Source organism: Fusarium poae, chromosome 1, assembly GCF_019609905.1.
Source record: "Fusarium poae strain DAOMC 252244 chromosome 1, whole genome shotgun sequence".
Taxonomy (NCBI): domain Eukaryota; kingdom Fungi; phylum Ascomycota; class Sordariomycetes; order Hypocreales; family Nectriaceae; genus Fusarium; species Fusarium poae.
Window position 1 is genome coordinate 11,118,477 of NC_058399.1, and position 18,838 is coordinate 11,137,314.

Sequence of the window (18,838 nt, forward strand, 5' to 3'; positions counted from 1 at the left end):
TTAGGATACAAAAATAATCAGCCTAAGAATTATCATCTAAATAACATAAAATTGCCTAATAATTTCGTCTCTTCTTTTCACAGCGGACAATATTCTGATCAGGATCAGCTTATTGTGGATGTTGGCTTGTTCAATTCATCACATACGGATGGAACATGACAACACTGCAGTTACCTCTTTGTTCGTGGGTCTTCTAACAATAGTTATTCTACTCACAGCAATGGAGAACCGAACATTTGCGCAGGCAACAAAGGGTGAACTATCATGGTGTGTTTGTTCATTGACTGGGTTGTCGCCTTGACTCTCTACGAGTATGCCAAACAAAGACTGATCAACTTCGCATCGATATGTCCAATCTACACATTGCATCAACACATATGAACGAGAACTCTGAACAACATGTCTGTAAGTATCGCCGTGTTCATTTTTTTCGAGTATAAATAGTCCATATTCTACTGCTTTTCTGAAGTTTCCCTTTTTCTCATCAAGCTATGCTAGCAACTCTCACAAGCAAACACTCATCAATCTCAATCTCAATCTCAACCTCAACACAACCACTCACAATCAAATCCCACATCACCATCTTTCAGTATGTCTGACAGAGTCGAAAAACGTCAAGGCGGCCGCAAGCCTATCTATCTTCGTGGAACCAACTCCCAGTTCGACGCCACCACTCCTCCTAATAGGGGTCTTCGTCTCCGCGGTATGTCTGGTCGAAGCGAGGAATTTGACGAAGAGCAGTCACCCCTGACTCTTCGCCAACCCTCCCGTTCTACTCATACCCCTCCTACCCCCCGCAACAGCAACTTCAACCCCGAAGCAGCTCCTTTCACTCCCACTGTCTCTGCCTTTGTCAACACTCCCGATTCTTCCCCAGCTGACCCTCAGTCTGTAGAGAAGAGCCTCAAGGAGAAGCGCGCAGAGCGTCTTCGTCAAATCAACGCCATCGAAGATTCGCGGGACCGCGAGGACGCGATGAATGACTTTATCTGGGAACAGCATACCGAGTGGTCTGCTGAGGACCTGGCTAGAGAGAAGGAGGAGAAGGAGTTGGAGGAGCGTCGCCAGAAGTTTGGCCGTCGTCACAAGGATTCCCCCAGAAAGTAGTTGGGCGGATGAGTGAACGGTGGGCGCTGGCGGCGGGAGTTGGGGGAAGAACAACAACTACAATGCTGGCATTGTAGAGTGCCCAGTTGGCGTTGGATAGGCGTTTTTGATGCATTTAAATTGGATATTTTGCATTTCAGCATAGTGATCTAGCGTTGAATATTAACTACAGTCTTTCGTTAAATATTTTTACTTCTGTTTAAATCTATCTTGTGAATGTCATCTTGTGCTCCGGTGGAACACAAAAAGCCACCCAACCTTTGATCCTCATGGTATAAGCATAAATAATTTAAGACTGCTGATCTAAAAGGCATAAACTAACTTCAACATTTCGTCCGTTGTACTTTGAGCAGTTCGTTTCTTCTAGTCTTCAACGTTGGTGTTTGGCTGCACGTACTCAATTGCAAGGACAAGTCGAGGGTATTGTACCTCATCCCATTGAACAATGCATTGTTCCGTCAATTACTAACATTCATGTTTCTGACGCTTCGCAATATGATCTTGCGATAGTAGAATGAACATTGGCAGTCTCCTGATAATTGTTTATAGGGTAGTCTCCGGTCGCCGGACCGATCGGGTCGGCCCGTCAATCGGTAAAGTGGATCCCACGGCTCCGAAGCAACACGGAGGTCATCTCCGCGTCATTCTGACGCTTCACTAGAAGCATTGCTGCAAGCTTGAAACAATTCACTTCGACATCCAACATGCGCAAGTCTCAAAATAGCTACTCTTGGCGTGCTGAACATGCAGCACGAATTATCTATCCATGACGTAATGTTTTCCAGCGTTGTCACTCTATTTAAAAGACAGACAAAGCACGTCACCCAGATTAAACAACGACGATCGCAAATCTTAACTTGACGACATTCGAGATATCCATCGCCATGGCTTCACAAGATATTCCGGTTACTAATGATAGTATGGGACAGCCCCTCTCGGCGAAGAACCAGGTTCTTACTGCTGGTGCGGCAGTAACACAGGTACATTGAAGCTCAATTGGACTAGTCCAAGTGCTGGATTAACTCATGATGAACAGGAATTCCGACCGACGAAGCATATTTGTGCTCACCTTAATGCTTTCCATGCCTACGCCGATGATCCTTCACGCTTCGTGGAAACAAACCACTACTGCGCCCATCTAAGTACTACCAACCTCATCCATCCCTCAATTACCTACTAACACTCGCAAGACGAGGACGTCCGCCAATGTCTCCTCTACGACTCCGATGAGCCCAACGCGCGCCTCATAGGAGTAGAATACATGATTACCCCGAAACTCTACGAAACACTCGACAAAGAAGAGCGTCAACTCTGGCACTCGCACGTATACGAGGTGAAATCTGGTATGCTCATCATGCCGAACCGCGCTGTTCCCGAAAGCGCATGGCAGATAGCTGAGAACTACGAGATGGACCAGGTGGTACATCTGTACGGAAAAGTGTATCATCTGTGGCAGACCGACCGTGGAGATACGTTGCCACTGGGACCGCCAAAGCTGATGACAAGTTTTACGGCGGATGGGCAGTTTGACTTTGAGAAGCATGTGGGAGAGAGGGATAGAAGGTTTGGGACGGATTGGAAGGTTAAGAAAGAGGCGAGGAAGGATATTCCGGAGCCGGTCATTCATGAGGGTGAGTACTTTTGAGTGTCTCGGTAGAGATTGAGCTAACAGTTTGTAGATGCAGATCAAACTTGGAAGAAGGGGAATTAATGGGAGCGAGTACTGGCTAAACCAGATTGGGTCCGGGAACAGGATGAGATGCATTGTTAATCTACAGGGGAAGGGTGAGCAAAACGCAGGTATTGTATAGCGAATTGACCGCCGAAAGGAATGGTAAATGGACATTAAGATCGTCTATCACAATGGGTATCATTTATTGTCCGAATCATATTGATCATGATCGGATAAACAGCCGTCTCATTTCCTCCACAAGTGTGCACATCGAGTTTGTTCCCAAGCCTTCGCGACACACCGTCGTCCTCACTTCCCAATCGTCACTCTTTGCGGTAACTGCTGTACTCCCTGCGCTTGCTGCATTACTCTTGTATCGTGAACCTTGCGGTCAATCCCTCGGAAGTCAAAAACACCCTCCAACTCTTTCTTAATCGACAGCAGCTGCTCCTGGACTTTGCGTAGCTCCTCAGGTTTGTTGTCCTGCACTACGTGCGCCTTGACGTGGAGGAACCATCGCTTCTGCTGGTCCACGGGAGTAAGAGAGTCGAATGATGGTAGACTGCCCAGTGGCATGGATTGCTGCTGTTTTGTCTCCATGGGAACGTAGTTCTCTATAGGATGGAGGAAATAGTATCGTACTAGACAGAACTCAATCTCATCTCTGTAGAAACGGTACATTTCCTCAATTGTTTCCGTCTTGAACCTACATCTTGTTAGCAGCCACAACATAGCCAAGACGGTTATACTTGCGTGTGATTGTTATCGCGCATCAGTGAAGGCAGCATCTTCTGTTCCCAAAGCTCAACCTTTTTCCGCTGCGTAAGTAAAGGCTGACCCCTCGGCGGATCTGGAAAGTCTGTCCACTTCAAGATTCCCTGCGTTGCATCAAGGTCCATCGCAGGCGCATTGGGTCCCATGTCGCGATCCTTGAGGACATCGTAGCGTGTCTGAAGAATGAAGGACTGCCGCGTCAAGTTCTGGTGAAGCTCTTTCCACAGGAAGCCCGTATTGGGAGGGCTTATAGGTTTCTTAATGGAGCTTTGATTGAAGATGCCCATTGGTCGCGGTGGACCTTGAAAGTAGAGAACTCGTTGGATAGACTCCCAGGGGTCCATGTTGGTGAGACCACCTAGTACGGAGCATGCTCCGGCAAAGTCTTTGTCCTCGACGAGGGCTGTGAGAAAGATTTCGTGCATTTTGGCGGGTTCAGAGGCGTCTCTGGCCTAGCTGACTGCTGCGAAAAAGTACTGTATGTTCAATTTTTATTTTGAAAGATCCGAAAGGAATGCGCTTGATGAACGACAGCTTGTACTGAGTGTCACGATAATTGAAGGTGAGTGGTGAGAGCTACCCCACCAAAGCTTCTTCCATCATGAGCTGGGAAATGAAGGAGCTATATGATTGGTCAAGAAGCTGAAAGTTTTCGGACTTTCGATTATCCTGTTGCTGACTGTACAGCATGGCACGTGATAGCGCGATTGAGTTCGTGTTTTGCACGTCATGAACAAGAAATATCAATATTGACACCCGATCGTGGTTTAGATAAAATGATTGGCAATGATCGACAAATAAAAATTCAATGGTAGTATGAAAAAATAGGCTCAATCGTATTTTACAATCATAAATCTTTGGCTATCGCTAAATACCATCTTTTAGTTAATGTTCTGTCTGAACAAAGAATGGTTTAGGTTAGGTGGATGCCCAGAGGGGCACGGTCGCGGCAGCCTGGCTCCTTAGTCAGGTTTGATCCTGCAAGCACTCTACTGTGACAACACTGGAACTGTTTATCGCATTCGATAATCGCGAGTCAACCCAATGCAGTCTCTGTCGATGCCTGTAGGAAGAAAATGTCTTCAAACGATCAGCCCAAGCGCAAGGCCTCTGATGCGCCTGTGTCTCCTCCGGCCATCAAGCGCAAGGTACAGAGTGGGACAACCAGTGAGTGCGCGCTCCAACGCTCAACATCAATGCTCTACAGCATCACGGACACGATGAACTCTCCGCTAACGTGACTACCTAGAGACTGCTATAGCAAATTTCTTTACGCCGGCATCACAGAAGCCCAAGGACCCCACGATCTGGTCTGAGCGAAGTCCCAACAATAACGACGATATCCCCGCGACGCTCCTTGTCGGCCGATTCCAACCCGAAAAGAAAGAAGACAGAAAAGAGAAGAGACGAAAAATCGCAGCTTTTGATCTCGACTCAACCCTTATCTCTACCTCCTCGGGGAAGAAACACGCCAGCAGCGGTACGGATTGGAAATGGTGGCACACCTCTGTCCCCACCAGACTACAGGAGCTGTATCAAGATGGATACCGGGTCGTGATCCTATCAAACCAGGCAGGATTGACATTACACTTTGATGCAAAGCACAAGGGACCCAAGGGTAACGCGCAGAAGCGAGTTTCCGAGTTCAAGCAAAAGTGTAGCGCCGTCCTCAATAGTCTCAACCTTCCGACCTGCGTCTACGCGGCGACCGAGCATGATATATATCGAAAGCCGAGGATTGGTATGTGGAAGGAGGTCTGCGATGACTACGATATCCCGGAGACCGAAGTCGATTTGGAGAATAGCATGTTCGTCGGCGATGCAGGGGGACGCACGGCGGGCGTAGGCAAGGGCCCGGGCGGGGTCGCGGCCATGGCCAAAGACTTTAGCTGCTCGGATCGGAACTTTGCTCACAACGTGGGCATCAAGTATCTGACGCCGGAGGAGTTCTTTCTAGGTGACAAACCTCGGAGTTATGCTCGCGAATTTGACCTGACCGAGCATCCTTTCAGCGACGATACCTCATCGGGGAACTCCGTTGTAACCATCGGCAAAACTAACGACAAGGACATTATCTTATTCTGTGGACCACCAGGGGCTGGTAAAAGCACGCTTTACTGGAAATCCCTCAAGCCTTTGGGGTATGCGCGTGTCAACCAGGACCAGCTCAAAACACGCGACAAGTGCGTTCAAGCGGCGAAAGAATATCTCCAAGAGGGAACTTCTGTCGCGATAGGTGCGTTTCCCCAACTTCTTCATCCCCCCTGTCGCAGCGACTCCATAACTGCCGCTTACCCCATTCCCACCCCCTCACGGCGCTAACCAGGGTTCTGTGCAGACAACACAAACGCCGATCCAGAGACCAGGACGGTTTGGGTAGAGCTTGCCAAGAAATTCGGCATCTCTATCCGTTGTGTGTGGTTCAAGACGCCTCTCCAAGTGTGCGAGCACAACAACGCGGTGCGGGCGCTGAACAAATCACTAAACCCCGAATCAAGACTTGTGCTACCCAAAATGGCATTTACGGGCTTCGCAAACCGGTTCAAGCCACCAAATGTCAAAGAAGGTTTCCAAGATATTATCGAGGTTCCGTTTCAGTTTCGTGGGACCGAGGAGGAGTATCGCATCTGGGGTCGATACTGGACATGAGGATCATAGATTTTCATTGTTTACAAGTACATTCCCTAGCGAGATTTGGTCATGATCATGCCATCTCCGCATCATAAAAATTTATTCTTCCTCATGAGCTCCAAACTTTTGCTCTCCCTGTCTGTTCCCCATCAGTAATGGGGTACCTCTGGTTCTACTCGCCTTCTCGTAACTATATTGGGGAAGAGGAAGCGATGAGAGTTGCATCCTACATGGAAGTGAAGTAAGAACGGACCCATTTTCCACGCGGTCTAGTCTAGTCGGAGCATTTTAGCCTGCTCACTGTGAGAAGGGGTTCTGGGGTAGTCTGGAACTGTGGAACGTGCTCGGTGGTAGAAAATGATGCCGAAGGACGCTTGATTAGGACAATCTCCAAATGAATCACTCTTCAGACCAGGGTGGGAAGCTTGTATCCGCTCTGTAGGCACCAGCGAAAAGGTTACGAGATGTCACTATCCACTCACATCTCGTACACGAGCTTCTTGTTGAAGCACATTTATTGATGACAGTGGAGAAAGACCTCGGCCGTCAGAGAATAAACCGGGACCGATCCACACCTTTACGGGTGGAACAGACTCCAAGATCAAGCTTATTGTTTTTTTGTGTGAAGAGATCAGCATGCGTGGGGGAGGAAGATAGAGCCTGTTCATAGTGGCATGATTTTGCGGAGATGAGATCTAGAACTTGGACTTGACCCATTGTTTAAGCGTCGCTTATAATTTATGGTTGTTTTATGCTTCTTTGTACGTGCCGTGCGTGTGCACCTTTTGTCGTTGTCGTCGCTGTTCTTTGAGATGAAGTTGTTTTTTGGTTCCTTGGCTTTTTGGGGAACAGTCAACGGGAATTAGTTAATCACTTCTCCAAAATGCCCAGCCGGCTTGATTTGCATTGGCAGGACTTGGCATAACGTGGTTACTGACTGTAGCGGCTGGGCATTTCCGATTGACGCACCTTGGCAAGCCACCCACTGAAAAAAAAAAGTGGTGTGTAGGACAACTGACGTCGCTAGGAGACAAAGAGTGTGGGAGGGGAAAATCTTCGGGCGACAAAATTGAGATCCTGGTTTTAATTTTAGTCAAGGCTTGAGCTTCTCCACGGGGAGAGAGTTTTACTAAGGTAACTGTCACCGTTCTTAATGCGGAGGAGATGGAAATGGAGTCTCCGCTATTGGAGGAAGGAAGTATCCACCTTGTACAGACCAAGATCTTCACCTTGATATGCTCTCATCTCTGGGGGGGATTTACCCAAAAATGGGTTAACCTTTAGAGTAAGAATGGTCGGTGTAACTACAACCAAGCGGGGGAACTTCGTGGGGAAACAGTCTTGAGTAATATCATTTTTTTATTATAAAGTCCTTGCTTGTCCCTCTTTGTCGTTCCCCTCAGGTTCTATTCCCCATCTCATCCTCCCTCTCTCTTCATATATTTCTTTCTACAATGGCTGGAGGCGTCAAGAAACCCGTCAACATCTTCAAGCTCAAGGACTTGGGCGAGCCTGCTGGTGTCTTCAACTGGAGACTATGGTTCGCTGTTGTTTCCTTTGCCCTCCTCGGTGCCGCCAGAGGTATTGATGAGGGTCTCATCTCTGGTTCCTTCAACTCCAAGGATTTCCAGGACAAGATCAACTATGAGTCCTACACAGAGGTTGAGCAGGCCAACATCAAGGCCAACGTGTCTGCCATGGTGCAGATTGGTTCCGTTGGTGGTGCTTTGATGTAAGTTGTTTTGCTTTTCTAGACAGAGACACGACTAACTGTTTAGTGCTTTCTTGGTCTGTGATCGCATCGGTCGTATTTGGGCTACTCGATTCCTCTGCACTCTCTGGGCTCTTGGTATCGTCATCTTCATGATTGGTGGTGTCAACGGAAACCTTGGTGCTATCTATGCTGGTCGCTTCATCTGTGGTCTCGGTGTTGGTCAGACTCCCGTCGTCGGACCTGTCTACATCGCAGAGATTGCCCCTGCTGCCATCCGTGGTCTCTGCTCTTGCATGTTTACAGTATGTTTCTCTGTCTTCTCACTTCTGTTCAAGTCTAACAAAAACAGGGTGCTGTCTACATCGGTATCGTCCTCGCTTACTTCACCAACTACGGCGCTCACCTCAACATGTCCGACCACACTCACAACCAGTGGCTCGTCCCTACAAGTCTTCACATCATGATGTCCGGCATCATCTTCATCCTCATGTTCTTCCAATCAGAGTCCCCCCGATACCTCGTCAAGCAAGGCAAACCCGAAGAAGCTGCCAAGGTTCTCGCTCGTCTCCGCCAGCAGTCTCCTGAGAGCGACTACGTTGTCCGCCAGGTTGCCGAGATCCAGGCTGCTCTCGACCACGAGCTCGAAGCTACAAAGGGTGTTGGTTTCCTCGGAAAGGTCAAGGAGTTGATCTTTGTCCCCAGCAACCTGTACCGTCTCTACATGTCCTCCATGGTTCAGTTCCTCTCTCAGTGGTCCGGCGCTGGATCCATTACCCTCTATGCCCCCGATCTGTTCAAGATTATGGGTATTGTCGGTAAGCAGGAGGGTCTTCTCGTCACTGCTGTCTTTGGTATCGTCAAGCTCATCGCCGCTGTCATTTGCGCTCTCTTCCTCGTTGATGTCATCGGCCGAAAGCGCGCCCTTCTCATCGGTATCACTCTGCAGACCATTGCCATGATCTACGTCGCCGCTTTCCTCACCAAGATTCCCCAGCTCGGTGTCGACGAGGACTTTGTTCTCCCCGCCTCTGACAAGGGTGCTTCTCGTGGTGCCATCGCCATGATCTACGTCTCTGGCTTCGGTTGGGCTCTCGGCTGGAACTCCATGCAGTACCTCCTTACTGCCGAGTTGTTCCCTCTCCGCATTCGTGCCCTTGCCACCTCTTGGGCCATGACTCTTCACTTTGCCAACCAATACGGCAACTCCCGTGCTGTTCCCAACATGTTGCTCCCCGTTGCCAAGGGCGGTATCTCTCCCAAGGGTACTTTCTGGTGCTTCGCCGCCGTTACCTTTGTCGGTGGTCTCTGGGTCTATTTCTCCGTTCCCGAGACTAGTGGTCGCAGCCTCGAGAACATGGACGAGCTCTTTGAGCTTCCTTGGTACAAGATTGGTCTTCACGGTAACAAGCACGTCGAGGAGCTTGACGAGGCCCGTGATGAGAAGAAGCGCTATGCTGATGAGGCCAACGCCACTGGCATTGAGCTCGAGCACCAGCGCAAGCAGGATGCATAAATGGTTACAAAAGCGGGAAATTGGCTTGGCAGTGCCACGGCCTTGGTATATAGTTACGAAACCTATGAATACCTATGATTGAGTAAAATTTTATTCGTTATGATACACTGAAGACTCTCCTTTCTTAATACCCGTGATGCGTTCCATCCCCCCCCGCCATATTTGATCAAATTGCCCATCCTACAGAGGACCTGCTAAGTCTTAGGGCAAGAAAAATAAATAGCCTAAGAAGACTGATCTAAGTAGCATAAGTTGACCTAATTATTTCGTCTCTTATGTTCCTGGCGGTCAGATTTTCCCATACTCTGAGGTTGTGGTGGATTGCAGTAGGCTTGGCCCATGATTTTGGATGCCAAGAACGCAATGTTTTCTGCGCTGTGGTCCTCTGGCAACACGGTCGGTCAGGATGCCCCCACGACCTGAATATTATCTTGAGTAAGAGAAGTCTCTATTTTGCCATTTTGACAAATTTGATTGAACAAGTCAATGTTATGCTGATGCGGAAGTGCTGGAACGGCAAGAACAAACGCTTGGGCCACGAGGACAGTCGACTCATGCAATCAACCAACGCTTCCTTCCATGCTTAAATGGACCATACACAGACTCAAAATTTACCGTTTAAATCTTCGAAGATGATCATCATGGCCCAGCATAGTCAACCCTTTGCTTGCATGGATATTATTCGCGGGAGGGCATGACACGTCAACATCTTGCGCATCTGCGTGTAAGTCTGTGCGGCGCTTAAGTGAGGGGCCTTCTTTCTTTTTTTGTTGTCCTGTTGCCATGAGCTGATGATTTCCAGCAAAGTGTTTCCATCCGAAGTGCAGAAACAAGATGCCGCGCTTCAGGAACTCGAATCCAGCTGACAAAAGCTGCCTTTCATCTCTTGTATCACTAGTGCGACGCCGACCAAAGAGCACGGCTCACAGTCCTGCACCTGTGCCCACTCCGGAGGATGACATCCAGCCTCCGCCGAGCGCTGCCGAGACTCAAACAGCAATCTTACCCGATGCAGGCGTGTCGAATGCCTCTTCCTCTCCTATAGAGAATGACGTCGAAGACCAAGGAAAGAACCCGATCCGAATACAGGGAGAATCAGAACTCTGGTACGAGGCTTTGCGTAAAAGCGATGATCAGATTAGAGAGGCCATCCAGGGATATCGTATCTCTACCAGAGATGAGATTGAAGCGGCTAAATTAATAGCCATGGTGCGAGATAAACAAGAAAACTTTGCGAACACAACAGCAAAGATCAAAATTGGGAATCGCGAGATCATATGGCGGGATCATGCCACCCGTGTCGTCACATGGGTAACCAACATTGGTGATATTGCTGTACCCTTTGCCCCAAGCCCATCTTCCACTGTGTGGTCGGCATTGAAGGTTCTGATGCAGGTATGTTGCGATATTGTAACGATGCTATGTCCAAGAGCTTACTGGATGTATAGGCCCATGTATCACAGTGTGAAGACCTTGTTGCCATTCTGGACTGTGCTGAGAAGGTACTCCGACTAGTCCAACGAGGGAGGACCTACGAAGCTGTCTATCTACAGCAACTGAGTCATAAACACTCGGAGTCAAGAGAGAGCCTAAGAAATGCTCTGATTGAGGCATACAAGCAGGCTCTCAAGCTCCTCATTCATGCCGCTGATCAGTTTCAAAAGGGCAAGGGACAACGCTTCGTTGACGCGCTCATGAACCCCAAGCAAGGAGAAACTCTGGTAAATGACTTAACGAAGGCAGAAGAGAACTTATCAAGAGCAGTACAAGCTTCAGAGTCTGAACACAGGCAAATGGACAACGCAGAAACTAGAAGGCTTCTTGAGCGGCTGAGCGGGCCACTACGATACATTGACGACAAGGTTGGCGTGATGCTTCAACACATCGAGCAGTCTACGCTTTACGACGCTCTAATGTCTATCAGCGACGTTGATGTCGCTGGACAACATGAGATGAGAACCCTTAAAAGAACAAAAGGAACTTGCGAGTGGTTACTGGAACATGAGAAATTTCGCTGCTGGGAAGATTCTTATGATTCGCCAATCTTATGGCTCAAAGGGAGAGGTTTGTTCACATGTTTTGTTGTTGTGAAGCTTGTATTGACAAATTTTAGTTGGCACTGGCAAGTCGACTCTAACCTCAAAAGTCGTTGATCGTTACCGTATCCCCGTCGAAGAACTGGTAAACCAGCCCGCGATTGACGAAGGCTTCGCATTCTTTTACTGCAGCAAAAGTGGGACAAAAGGTTCAAAGGATGACATGTTCATCCAGGTCCTAAGAAGCTTCCTTCGTCAACTCGCAACAGTGCCTCATCATCCGGAAAAGATTGACCCAGACCTGATCAAGCTATGTCAGGCGATGAAGACCAAGAACCAAACATTATCGATTGAAAGCTGCCAAAAGCGCATCGCTACACTTATAGAGATCTATCCTCGTACAATTATTGTTCTCGACGCCTTGGACGAATGCGATAGGTCAACCAGGCACGAATTGATCGCCTTCTTTACGGATCTCATAGACAAGTCTTCCCATCCGGTCAAAGTTGTTATTTCCAGTCGTGATGAAGACGATATCAGAAGACTCCTGTCGACTAAGAATGTCCTGAGTATCGATGTTGACCGTAAGAACGAGAAGGATATTGAGACGTATCTTGACACAGAATTGGCGAGGGCCTGTGATCACTGGTCACCGAGGATCAAGAAAAAGGTCAAGCAGAAGCTTATTGAAGGTAGCATGGGAATGTATGGCTCCGACTCTTTTACTCATTGTTGTTTGTTGACAGGTCTAGGTTTCGATGGACGTACTTGCAAATGGAGCAGCTCAAAGACCTTGTGTCAGATGAAGCTGTGGACGAAAGACTGGGTAAACTACCGAAGGATCTTACGAAAGCATATGATGAGCTTTACAACAGCTTGGAGACACACGATCGCGTGTTGCTCCAGAGGATGGTAAAGTGGCTTATACATGGAGCGGAATCATTGTCTACCTCGGCCATGCTCTCGGCCATCCGATTGTCCGAGGCCAAGGACGACCACTGCCACATCTCTATACATACATCGACTAAGCTCAGTGAGTCTCAGCTGCAGGTTATAGGCCGACATTTGGTTGTGTCTGATAATTCTATACATGATCATCGTCGAACCCACAGGTACAAAACAGCTTGTCGTCGCGTTTGGAGATTTGCACACGCCTCTGTCACAGAATACTTTGAGGACCATCATCAAAGCTGGTCGGGCGATAGCGCCGTGATGGAGCTAGCCAGACTATCAGTCCTGAAAGCCATTGATCTCTACCCAAATAGGGGTTTCGGAAAGACAGAGCATGAGAATTCCGAAAATAGCACAAATAGTGCAAATTATGGCATTGGAGCACATTCCTATTCTGATACATATCGACAATTTAGAGATCAGTCAGAGTTTGAGCAGTATGTAACAGACCTCTGGCCTTGGCACATTCAAGCCGTGCAGCGAAGGTCGTTGCGATGCCCGGATCTGTCAGTGCTTCTAGAGCGATTTCTAATCGCACCGAATGAGACACATATCTCTAGCCAAAGATATAGGAATTGGAAATCGACCACGTCCGACCGTTTTCAACGTTTCTTTGGCGTATGGAAGTCAGAATTGGAACCCATTGAAAACCCGTTTTTCGCAATTTGGTCCTTGGATCTGTACGCTGCAGCAGAAGATTGGGTTGAACCTCGGATGGACCTTCTCGAGGTTAATAAGTACGGCAATGATGCTTTAGCTCTTGCAGCATTCCAGGGTCATGTTGATCTTTGTCGTCAGCTTATTCTCAAAGGGGTTAACGTTGATAGAATTCTTCCCAGCGGGTTAAGCGCATTGTACATAGCCATCGCCTGGAATCAAGTGTCTTGCGTCAAGCTACTACTCCAGAAGGGCGCAAACCCCAATCAGAATACGAATCATCGACCTCTCTGCAATGCTTTAGATTTGAGCAAGGAGGCGGTTGAAGTTCTATTACAGTACAGGGCAGATCCAAATCTCGTTTGCCATGACACAGATTGCTTCGAGTGGCCTCTTGGAAAGGCTATGCACATGGGCGTTGAAACCAAGGTGATGGAGAGATTTATAGAGGCTGGGGCGAGTCTGAATTTACAAATAGGGGTATATGGAGGACCGCTTGCAGAAGCGGCTTGGAAGGGGAGCTTGTCTTATGCTAAACTTTTTGTCGACAACGGGGCTCAAGTGAATGCGCACCTTACAGTTGGAAAGTACGGAACTGCTTTGGCTGCTGCTATTTTTGGATCTTACTTTGCGATGGTTAAGTACTTGATAGAGGAAGCAGGGGCAGATGTTCGAAAGATGATCAGCTGCCTTCCGTTCCCAAGACCGGAAGTTTCCCAAAGATACGAGTCATGGGGAGAGGATATAAAACGATATCTTATTAAGAAAGGATACATGGATGAGGAAGATTTGGAGTATATTGTTTACAACGACTCGAACATTGAGAAACCACTACTTTAGTCAACTATCTAGATAGTTGAAGCCACTGCTGCACAATATACTTCCCTTTTCTTTAAGTCAAAGCTACATTGACGAAACTCAAGTCTAATACATCATGAAGACATAATAATAATAATATTCCCTCATATAGAGGATGTATTGATTACTGGATGAAAGTAGATGAGCGACAGTAAAGAGGATCAATCACAGTAAAGACGAATATAAGTCTTAGTCGAACACCGAGACAGCTTCCCTTAGAGCAAAGAGATAATCATTACTGGGTGTTTGGGTGGTCTAAAACGGTCATTTCCTCAAATGATGCAGTCATGATTTGTGCCGTTGTCAGGTGGTTTATGACCATGAGCGTCATGTCCATGTCGCCAGCTGCTTGAGTTGTGGGAGATGGTCAGGCAGTAGCTAGGTCATAAAGGGTCGCCATTCCTTGACAACGAGTCACTTAAGATGCATTCTTTTGTCGCATTCGTTCGTGAAGAATGTTCGTTATGATACGTTTGAGATTATTCTTTCTTTGTAGTGTTGTTCACTCGTGATTATATACCACCCTGACCAGTTTGATCAAATGAACCAAACTCAAATTTGCTCGTTGTCTGACTTCTAAAGAATTGGTGGATGTTTTGTACTGCGTTTTGCCTGCTGTGTTGACTTGGGCAGCGGCTCACATTCCCTCTCAGTGCTGAGGTCTTCCAAAACATTCTGGTGTTCTGAATTACCATTCCAAAGTTCTGTATACAATCGTGACGGTTTGGTCGGGATAATGGCTTTGTGAACCCATCCGCAGTCATCTCGTCTGTCTCTACTCGTTTTGCTGTATGAACCTTGCCCAAGGTAAGTTCAAAGACTCTCCGCTAATTATCAGACACTCATTTTGCAATACTCGTGGATATGATCAGGTGTGTAAAACTTGATCCAAGGTGATCTACCAGAGACTCGCCGTCTCTGTCTGGTTTGGGTGAGGGCCCACGCCTTGATAGTAAAGTCGGCTCGATGCCTACCATAGATCGGGTAGGGCGCTGCCGTGGCATCCATTCAAAGAATAGAACGATGAAAAGGCACATTCGTTTTGGCTGGTCGAATCGATCACGGAGTTGGTGGTGATGATGTGTTGCGATGGCGCGGCTTGGGATGTTTCACATCGAAACTGTTCGCATGGCTTTGTCAACAACCCTCATTCCGTTGGCCGTTCGATCTCAGGTGACATATGAATCAACACTGAGGTACTAGAGACAGCTTAGTTGGAGACTACCCTCAGGGTATTAAAAGATTAGCTGCTGAAAGTATAAGAGACGAAATAAGTAGGACACTTTATGCTTCTTAGACTATATTTATTAGACTATTTATCTTTATACCCTAAGACTTGAAAGGGGTTATCATTTCTGCTACCCACTAGACTGCGCCATGTCGAGAAGGTGACAGAGGTCGGTATCGGCGGAGGAGGACGAAGGAGCTCGGGATATCCTACTGCGCCACTCATGGCAGCGATACGAATAAGTACCCATTGCAAGTCCAGCATGAGTTTGCAGCTCGTCGCATCTTCGAGTGAAGGCATGGTGACAGTGAAGAGATGGCCAGAAATAAGTGTGTCTTTGACACGCACGGCACCGATTGTGTCATTCTCAAGAGTGGGAGGAGGACATCCCTCTTTCAAAAAGTTGATTTGACTTTCTGCAAAGCTGGACATGGAATCTTGGCCAGAGTGAATGTTCATGATGGTGTCAGGTTTCCCCCATCGGCGGTTAAGCCAGTGGAATTTAATCTGGACTTCCCACTCCTCGGTTTGTGGAACAGGATTCTTGGCTTTCGAAGCACGACGAACAGCCTTTTGAACACGGCGCTTATTGTTCGAACTGTGACGCTTGCCTTTCGGAGCAGGAACCTTGGGTTTCGGAATAGGACCCTGGGATTGCAGATCAGGAGCCGGGTCTACCTGAGTCGGAGAGGTTTTCTTCTGGATCCCTACGCATTCCAGACCGAAGAGGGCACGGGACCAGTAGGATTGCATACAATCATTCAGATTGACCATGTTCCAGTGTCTATCCGAGGTGCCGAACTCACCACGTACAGTTAGGCGTTTAGAAAGGTCATTGTAAGTTGCAAAGGAAAAGAAAGCTTGGGAGGCGGATAAAAATTGGACAGTCCAAACCAGACTCGTCTCGTCCTTGTTCCATGAGAACGGTAAAATATGAGCAGCTTCACCGGAAGATGTACCCAGCAGGACACACTTTCTTCTGTCTCTGTCGCGACAAATGTCCTTCTCTTTACGCCTTTGGCTAACTGGACGTTGTGCGTTAGCCCTAGACTCAGAAACCGTGACATCCGTAGACTGCATGGTCTCGCGATCTTCTTTGAATTTGAGAAGGACTTGAATGGATTAGCATATGATATACAGCAGAGGATAGGTGAAACTTACAGTGTCCGACTAGCCACCCGATATCGAATAATTTCCCCTGCAGTGTACTAGCATCTTGATCAGTATCAAGCCATCCCTTGGGCTCCAAGCATGTTCGCGGGACGTCAAGAATAATCGTGATCTCAACCACAGTGTGTTGGTAGTCTTTGTAATAATACAAGGTGCGGATCTTTTCCTGAATCCTCGCGGCACATTCGTACCTAAACTCCTTGGTACTTTCAAGGTCGCTTTCCGGTTTCTCGAAAGCCCGGTCCGCCGCAAGCAGACTTTCGAGCGTTGCCTCCAGTTGAGAATCACCCGGGCGGTCTCGGTCGAGGAAGGTATCCATCAAATCATGGAGCTTTTCTTTCTTCTTCACACGTTTGGCCATCTTGGGTGGTTGAGCGTAGATGTTGGATGGGCGAAAGTGTTGTAAATATGAAGAATTGTGTACAAGTAAAACAATAAACCCTCACTCAGCCTGCAGCTGTCTAGGTAGGTAGGTAGGTTCATGACCACGGTTTGCCAGCTGAAACCTAAATGACCCAAGTTTAGGCAGATACTGTGCAGTAAATAAGCTTCTATGATGCCAGAGAGGTTCGGGGCAAACTCAAACGGGAGGTTCTTACCAAAATGCGATCAAGGGCGTTTGTGCGTCGTTTTCTTTGCATCGTGCTTGATGCTGATGCTAGTCTAGAATTCCAGTAGTAGAGATGGAGGTGCAGTATACCCGACTCAACCTTTGCTTTAGTCTTGCCGACTTTCAAGGCGTCTTGTACTGCGACCGCATCTGGCCCTGAATCTGCAGCGACTTTCAAGACGTCTTCATCGACATCGACCTTGTCAAACACAATTCGTGCTATAGTCCGGGGTAGAGTTGCGCTTCTATGGAAATTAATGCCCACTCCGGATTTTTTGTGGCCGTCTTTCTGCCTGGCGTAAAAGAAGTCCGTGCGTTATCTCTACTGTAATTTCAACAAACAGAAACAAATCCAATGGTATCACCACTGGGGCCACTAATTTCGTCTCTTATGCTTCCAGCGGCTAATTGTTCTGATACCCTGAGGATGTGCATAACTTTGACAGCCAGCCAGTCAACAGCCTTAAATTGTCATCTGGGCATTTAAAAACCCCTCAAACCACTTCCTTACACATCACTGGCACAACTCTTCAATATCCCCGAAGACATTTCATACCGGCCGTACCAAAGGCCAAGTAACATACGAAAAGATGAGCGACAAACCTGTCGTCGCGAACGCAGCGCCCGACGAGGCGAACCAATCTATGGCGCAGCACGAGCCAAATGCAATACCTGCCAGTTTGACACAAGACGACAAGAAAGGCAGCACGGCAACGACGCAGGAGGTCGCAAAGACCGCCGACTACATCCAGAGCGCCTTTACTACATTTGAGAATGGGATTGTAGAGACGGTCACCCAACGCCTCACTACATTTGAGAACAAAATGGTAGAGAAGGTTACCCAACGCGTCACTACATACGGATATAATAAAGAAATGTTGGTGAGGTTCTGCCAAGACGAACTTACTGGTTTTGAGAAAGAAATGGTAGAGATGGTTACCCAAACCGTGACTACATTTGAGCAAGGAATAATAGAAAAGCTCCAACAATCAATGGACAGACGTAACAACACATTGTTGCAAATGCGACAAGGACTAAAGAAATTGGACAACGCTATGTCATCTACACACGCCAAAATCGGCGACCAACAAACTGAGATGCAAGAATTAGCAAGCGACGGGAAGAAGACGACGAAAGAATTCACTGCTGCCATGGATAAACAATGTACCGAAGCGCTGGAGCTATTAACATCTGTCAAAGAGTCAGTCAGACGTCTCGGTCGCGAAGAGGATGTACGTCAACGGGTCATTGGCCTCATGCAGAACAGATTCAATGAAGCCAGGGAGCGAATGGACGCTCTTGAAGTATGATAGGGCGAATAGGATGACATGGAATCCTCTGAGCCAACCGAATAACGGTCTTACGACGCAACGACGGGGATGCAATCGTCAAAGGTGGACGAAATAAATGGTCATTATCTTTGGGAGCAAGGCATGCACGTATTTGAGAAAGGACGACATGAACTTAATAGTAATCTCAAGATAAAGACTCATACAGCAGTGTTCATATGTGATATTGTCAGAGGAGTAATGCTGTCTAGCTCTTCTACTCTGTACATGTTAAACCAGTCCACATCGCCTTCCCGGAAGCATAAGAGATGAAATTAGTAGGTCACTTTATGCTCCTTAGACTGAAGCTCTTAGACTATTTATTTTTGTAACCTAAGACTTAGACTAGCGAACCCGAGCAACACACCGAACCTGTAGAAAGCCATCGAGGGTGTTGGAGTAGACGCGTCGTTCCAGAGCCTGGAGGATATTCATGGCTGGACGCTAGGCTTTGAGCATCATTTGTGTCAGACCCGAGATGTAGTGGTGTCAGATGGATGGGACTGTGCTGGTAGCCAAAAGGCTGGCTTGTATTCCAATATCGCAAGGCCAAGATGAATCGTCGGGCAGGTCAATCCCCCTCGTCTTC

The 18,838-nt window shown here is 47.7% G+C and overlaps 8 protein-coding genes across 8 annotated transcripts; 6 read left to right on the plus strand and 2 right to left on the minus strand.

The window, feature by feature from the left end:
- Positions 1-591: 591 nt before the first annotated feature.
- Positions 592-1,107, plus strand: FPOAC1_003614 (uncharacterized protein; the record flags this gene model as incomplete). Its single annotated transcript, XM_044848173.1, has 1 exon — positions 592-1,107. One exon carries the CDS (start codon positions 592-594, stop codon positions 1,105-1,107), a length of 516 nt encoding a protein of 171 aa, XP_044714089.1.
- An 884-nt stretch (positions 1,108-1,991) lies between these two features.
- On the plus strand, positions 1,992-2,818 carry FPOAC1_003615 (uncharacterized protein; the record flags this gene model as incomplete). Its single annotated transcript, XM_044848174.1, has 4 exons — positions 1,992-2,087; positions 2,144-2,249; positions 2,298-2,738; positions 2,787-2,818. The coding sequence occupies 4 exons, from the start codon at positions 1,992-1,994 to the stop codon at positions 2,816-2,818; spliced, it is 675 nt and encodes a 224-aa protein (XP_044714090.1).
- Positions 2,819-3,088: 270 nt separating this feature from the next.
- Positions 3,089-3,978, minus strand: FPOAC1_003616 (uncharacterized protein; the record flags this gene model as incomplete). Its single annotated transcript, XM_044848175.1, has 2 exons — positions 3,089-3,478; positions 3,529-3,978. The coding sequence occupies 2 exons, from the start codon at positions 3,976-3,978 to the stop codon at positions 3,089-3,091; spliced, it is 840 nt and encodes a 279-aa protein (XP_044714091.1).
- A 651-nt stretch (positions 3,979-4,629) lies between these two features.
- FPOAC1_003617 (uncharacterized protein) lies at positions 4,630-6,202 on the plus strand (the record flags this gene model as incomplete). Its single annotated transcript, XM_044848176.1, has 3 exons — positions 4,630-4,720; positions 4,803-5,789; positions 5,892-6,202. 3 exons carry the CDS (start codon positions 4,630-4,632, stop codon positions 6,200-6,202), a joined length of 1,389 nt encoding a protein of 462 aa, XP_044714092.1.
- A 1,436-nt stretch (positions 6,203-7,638) lies between these two features.
- FPOAC1_003618 (uncharacterized protein) lies at positions 7,639-9,411 on the plus strand (the record flags this gene model as incomplete). The annotated part of the gene is made up of 3 exons (XM_044848177.1): positions 7,639-7,916; positions 7,963-8,200; positions 8,248-9,411. 3 exons carry the CDS (start codon positions 7,639-7,641, stop codon positions 9,409-9,411), a joined length of 1,680 nt encoding a protein of 559 aa, XP_044714093.1.
- An 834-nt stretch (positions 9,412-10,245) lies between these two features.
- Positions 10,246-13,895, plus strand: FPOAC1_003619 (uncharacterized protein; the record flags this gene model as incomplete). Its single annotated transcript, XM_044848178.1, has 4 exons — positions 10,246-10,806; positions 10,860-11,475; positions 11,525-12,152; positions 12,200-13,895. 4 exons carry the CDS (start codon positions 10,246-10,248, stop codon positions 13,893-13,895), a joined length of 3,501 nt encoding a protein of 1,166 aa, XP_044714094.1.
- A 1,311-nt stretch (positions 13,896-15,206) lies between these two features.
- Positions 15,207-16,672, minus strand: FPOAC1_003620 (uncharacterized protein; the record flags this gene model as incomplete). The annotated part of the gene is made up of 3 exons (XM_044848179.1): positions 15,207-15,211; positions 15,276-16,253; positions 16,303-16,672. 3 exons carry the CDS (start codon positions 16,670-16,672, stop codon positions 15,207-15,209), a joined length of 1,353 nt encoding a protein of 450 aa, XP_044714095.1.
- An 839-nt stretch (positions 16,673-17,511) lies between these two features.
- Positions 17,512-18,231, plus strand: FPOAC1_003621 (uncharacterized protein; the record flags this gene model as incomplete). The annotated part of the gene is made up of 1 exon (XM_044848180.1): positions 17,512-18,231. One exon carries the CDS (start codon positions 17,512-17,514, stop codon positions 18,229-18,231), a length of 720 nt encoding a protein of 239 aa, XP_044714096.1.
- Positions 18,232-18,838: the final 607 nt, after the last annotated feature.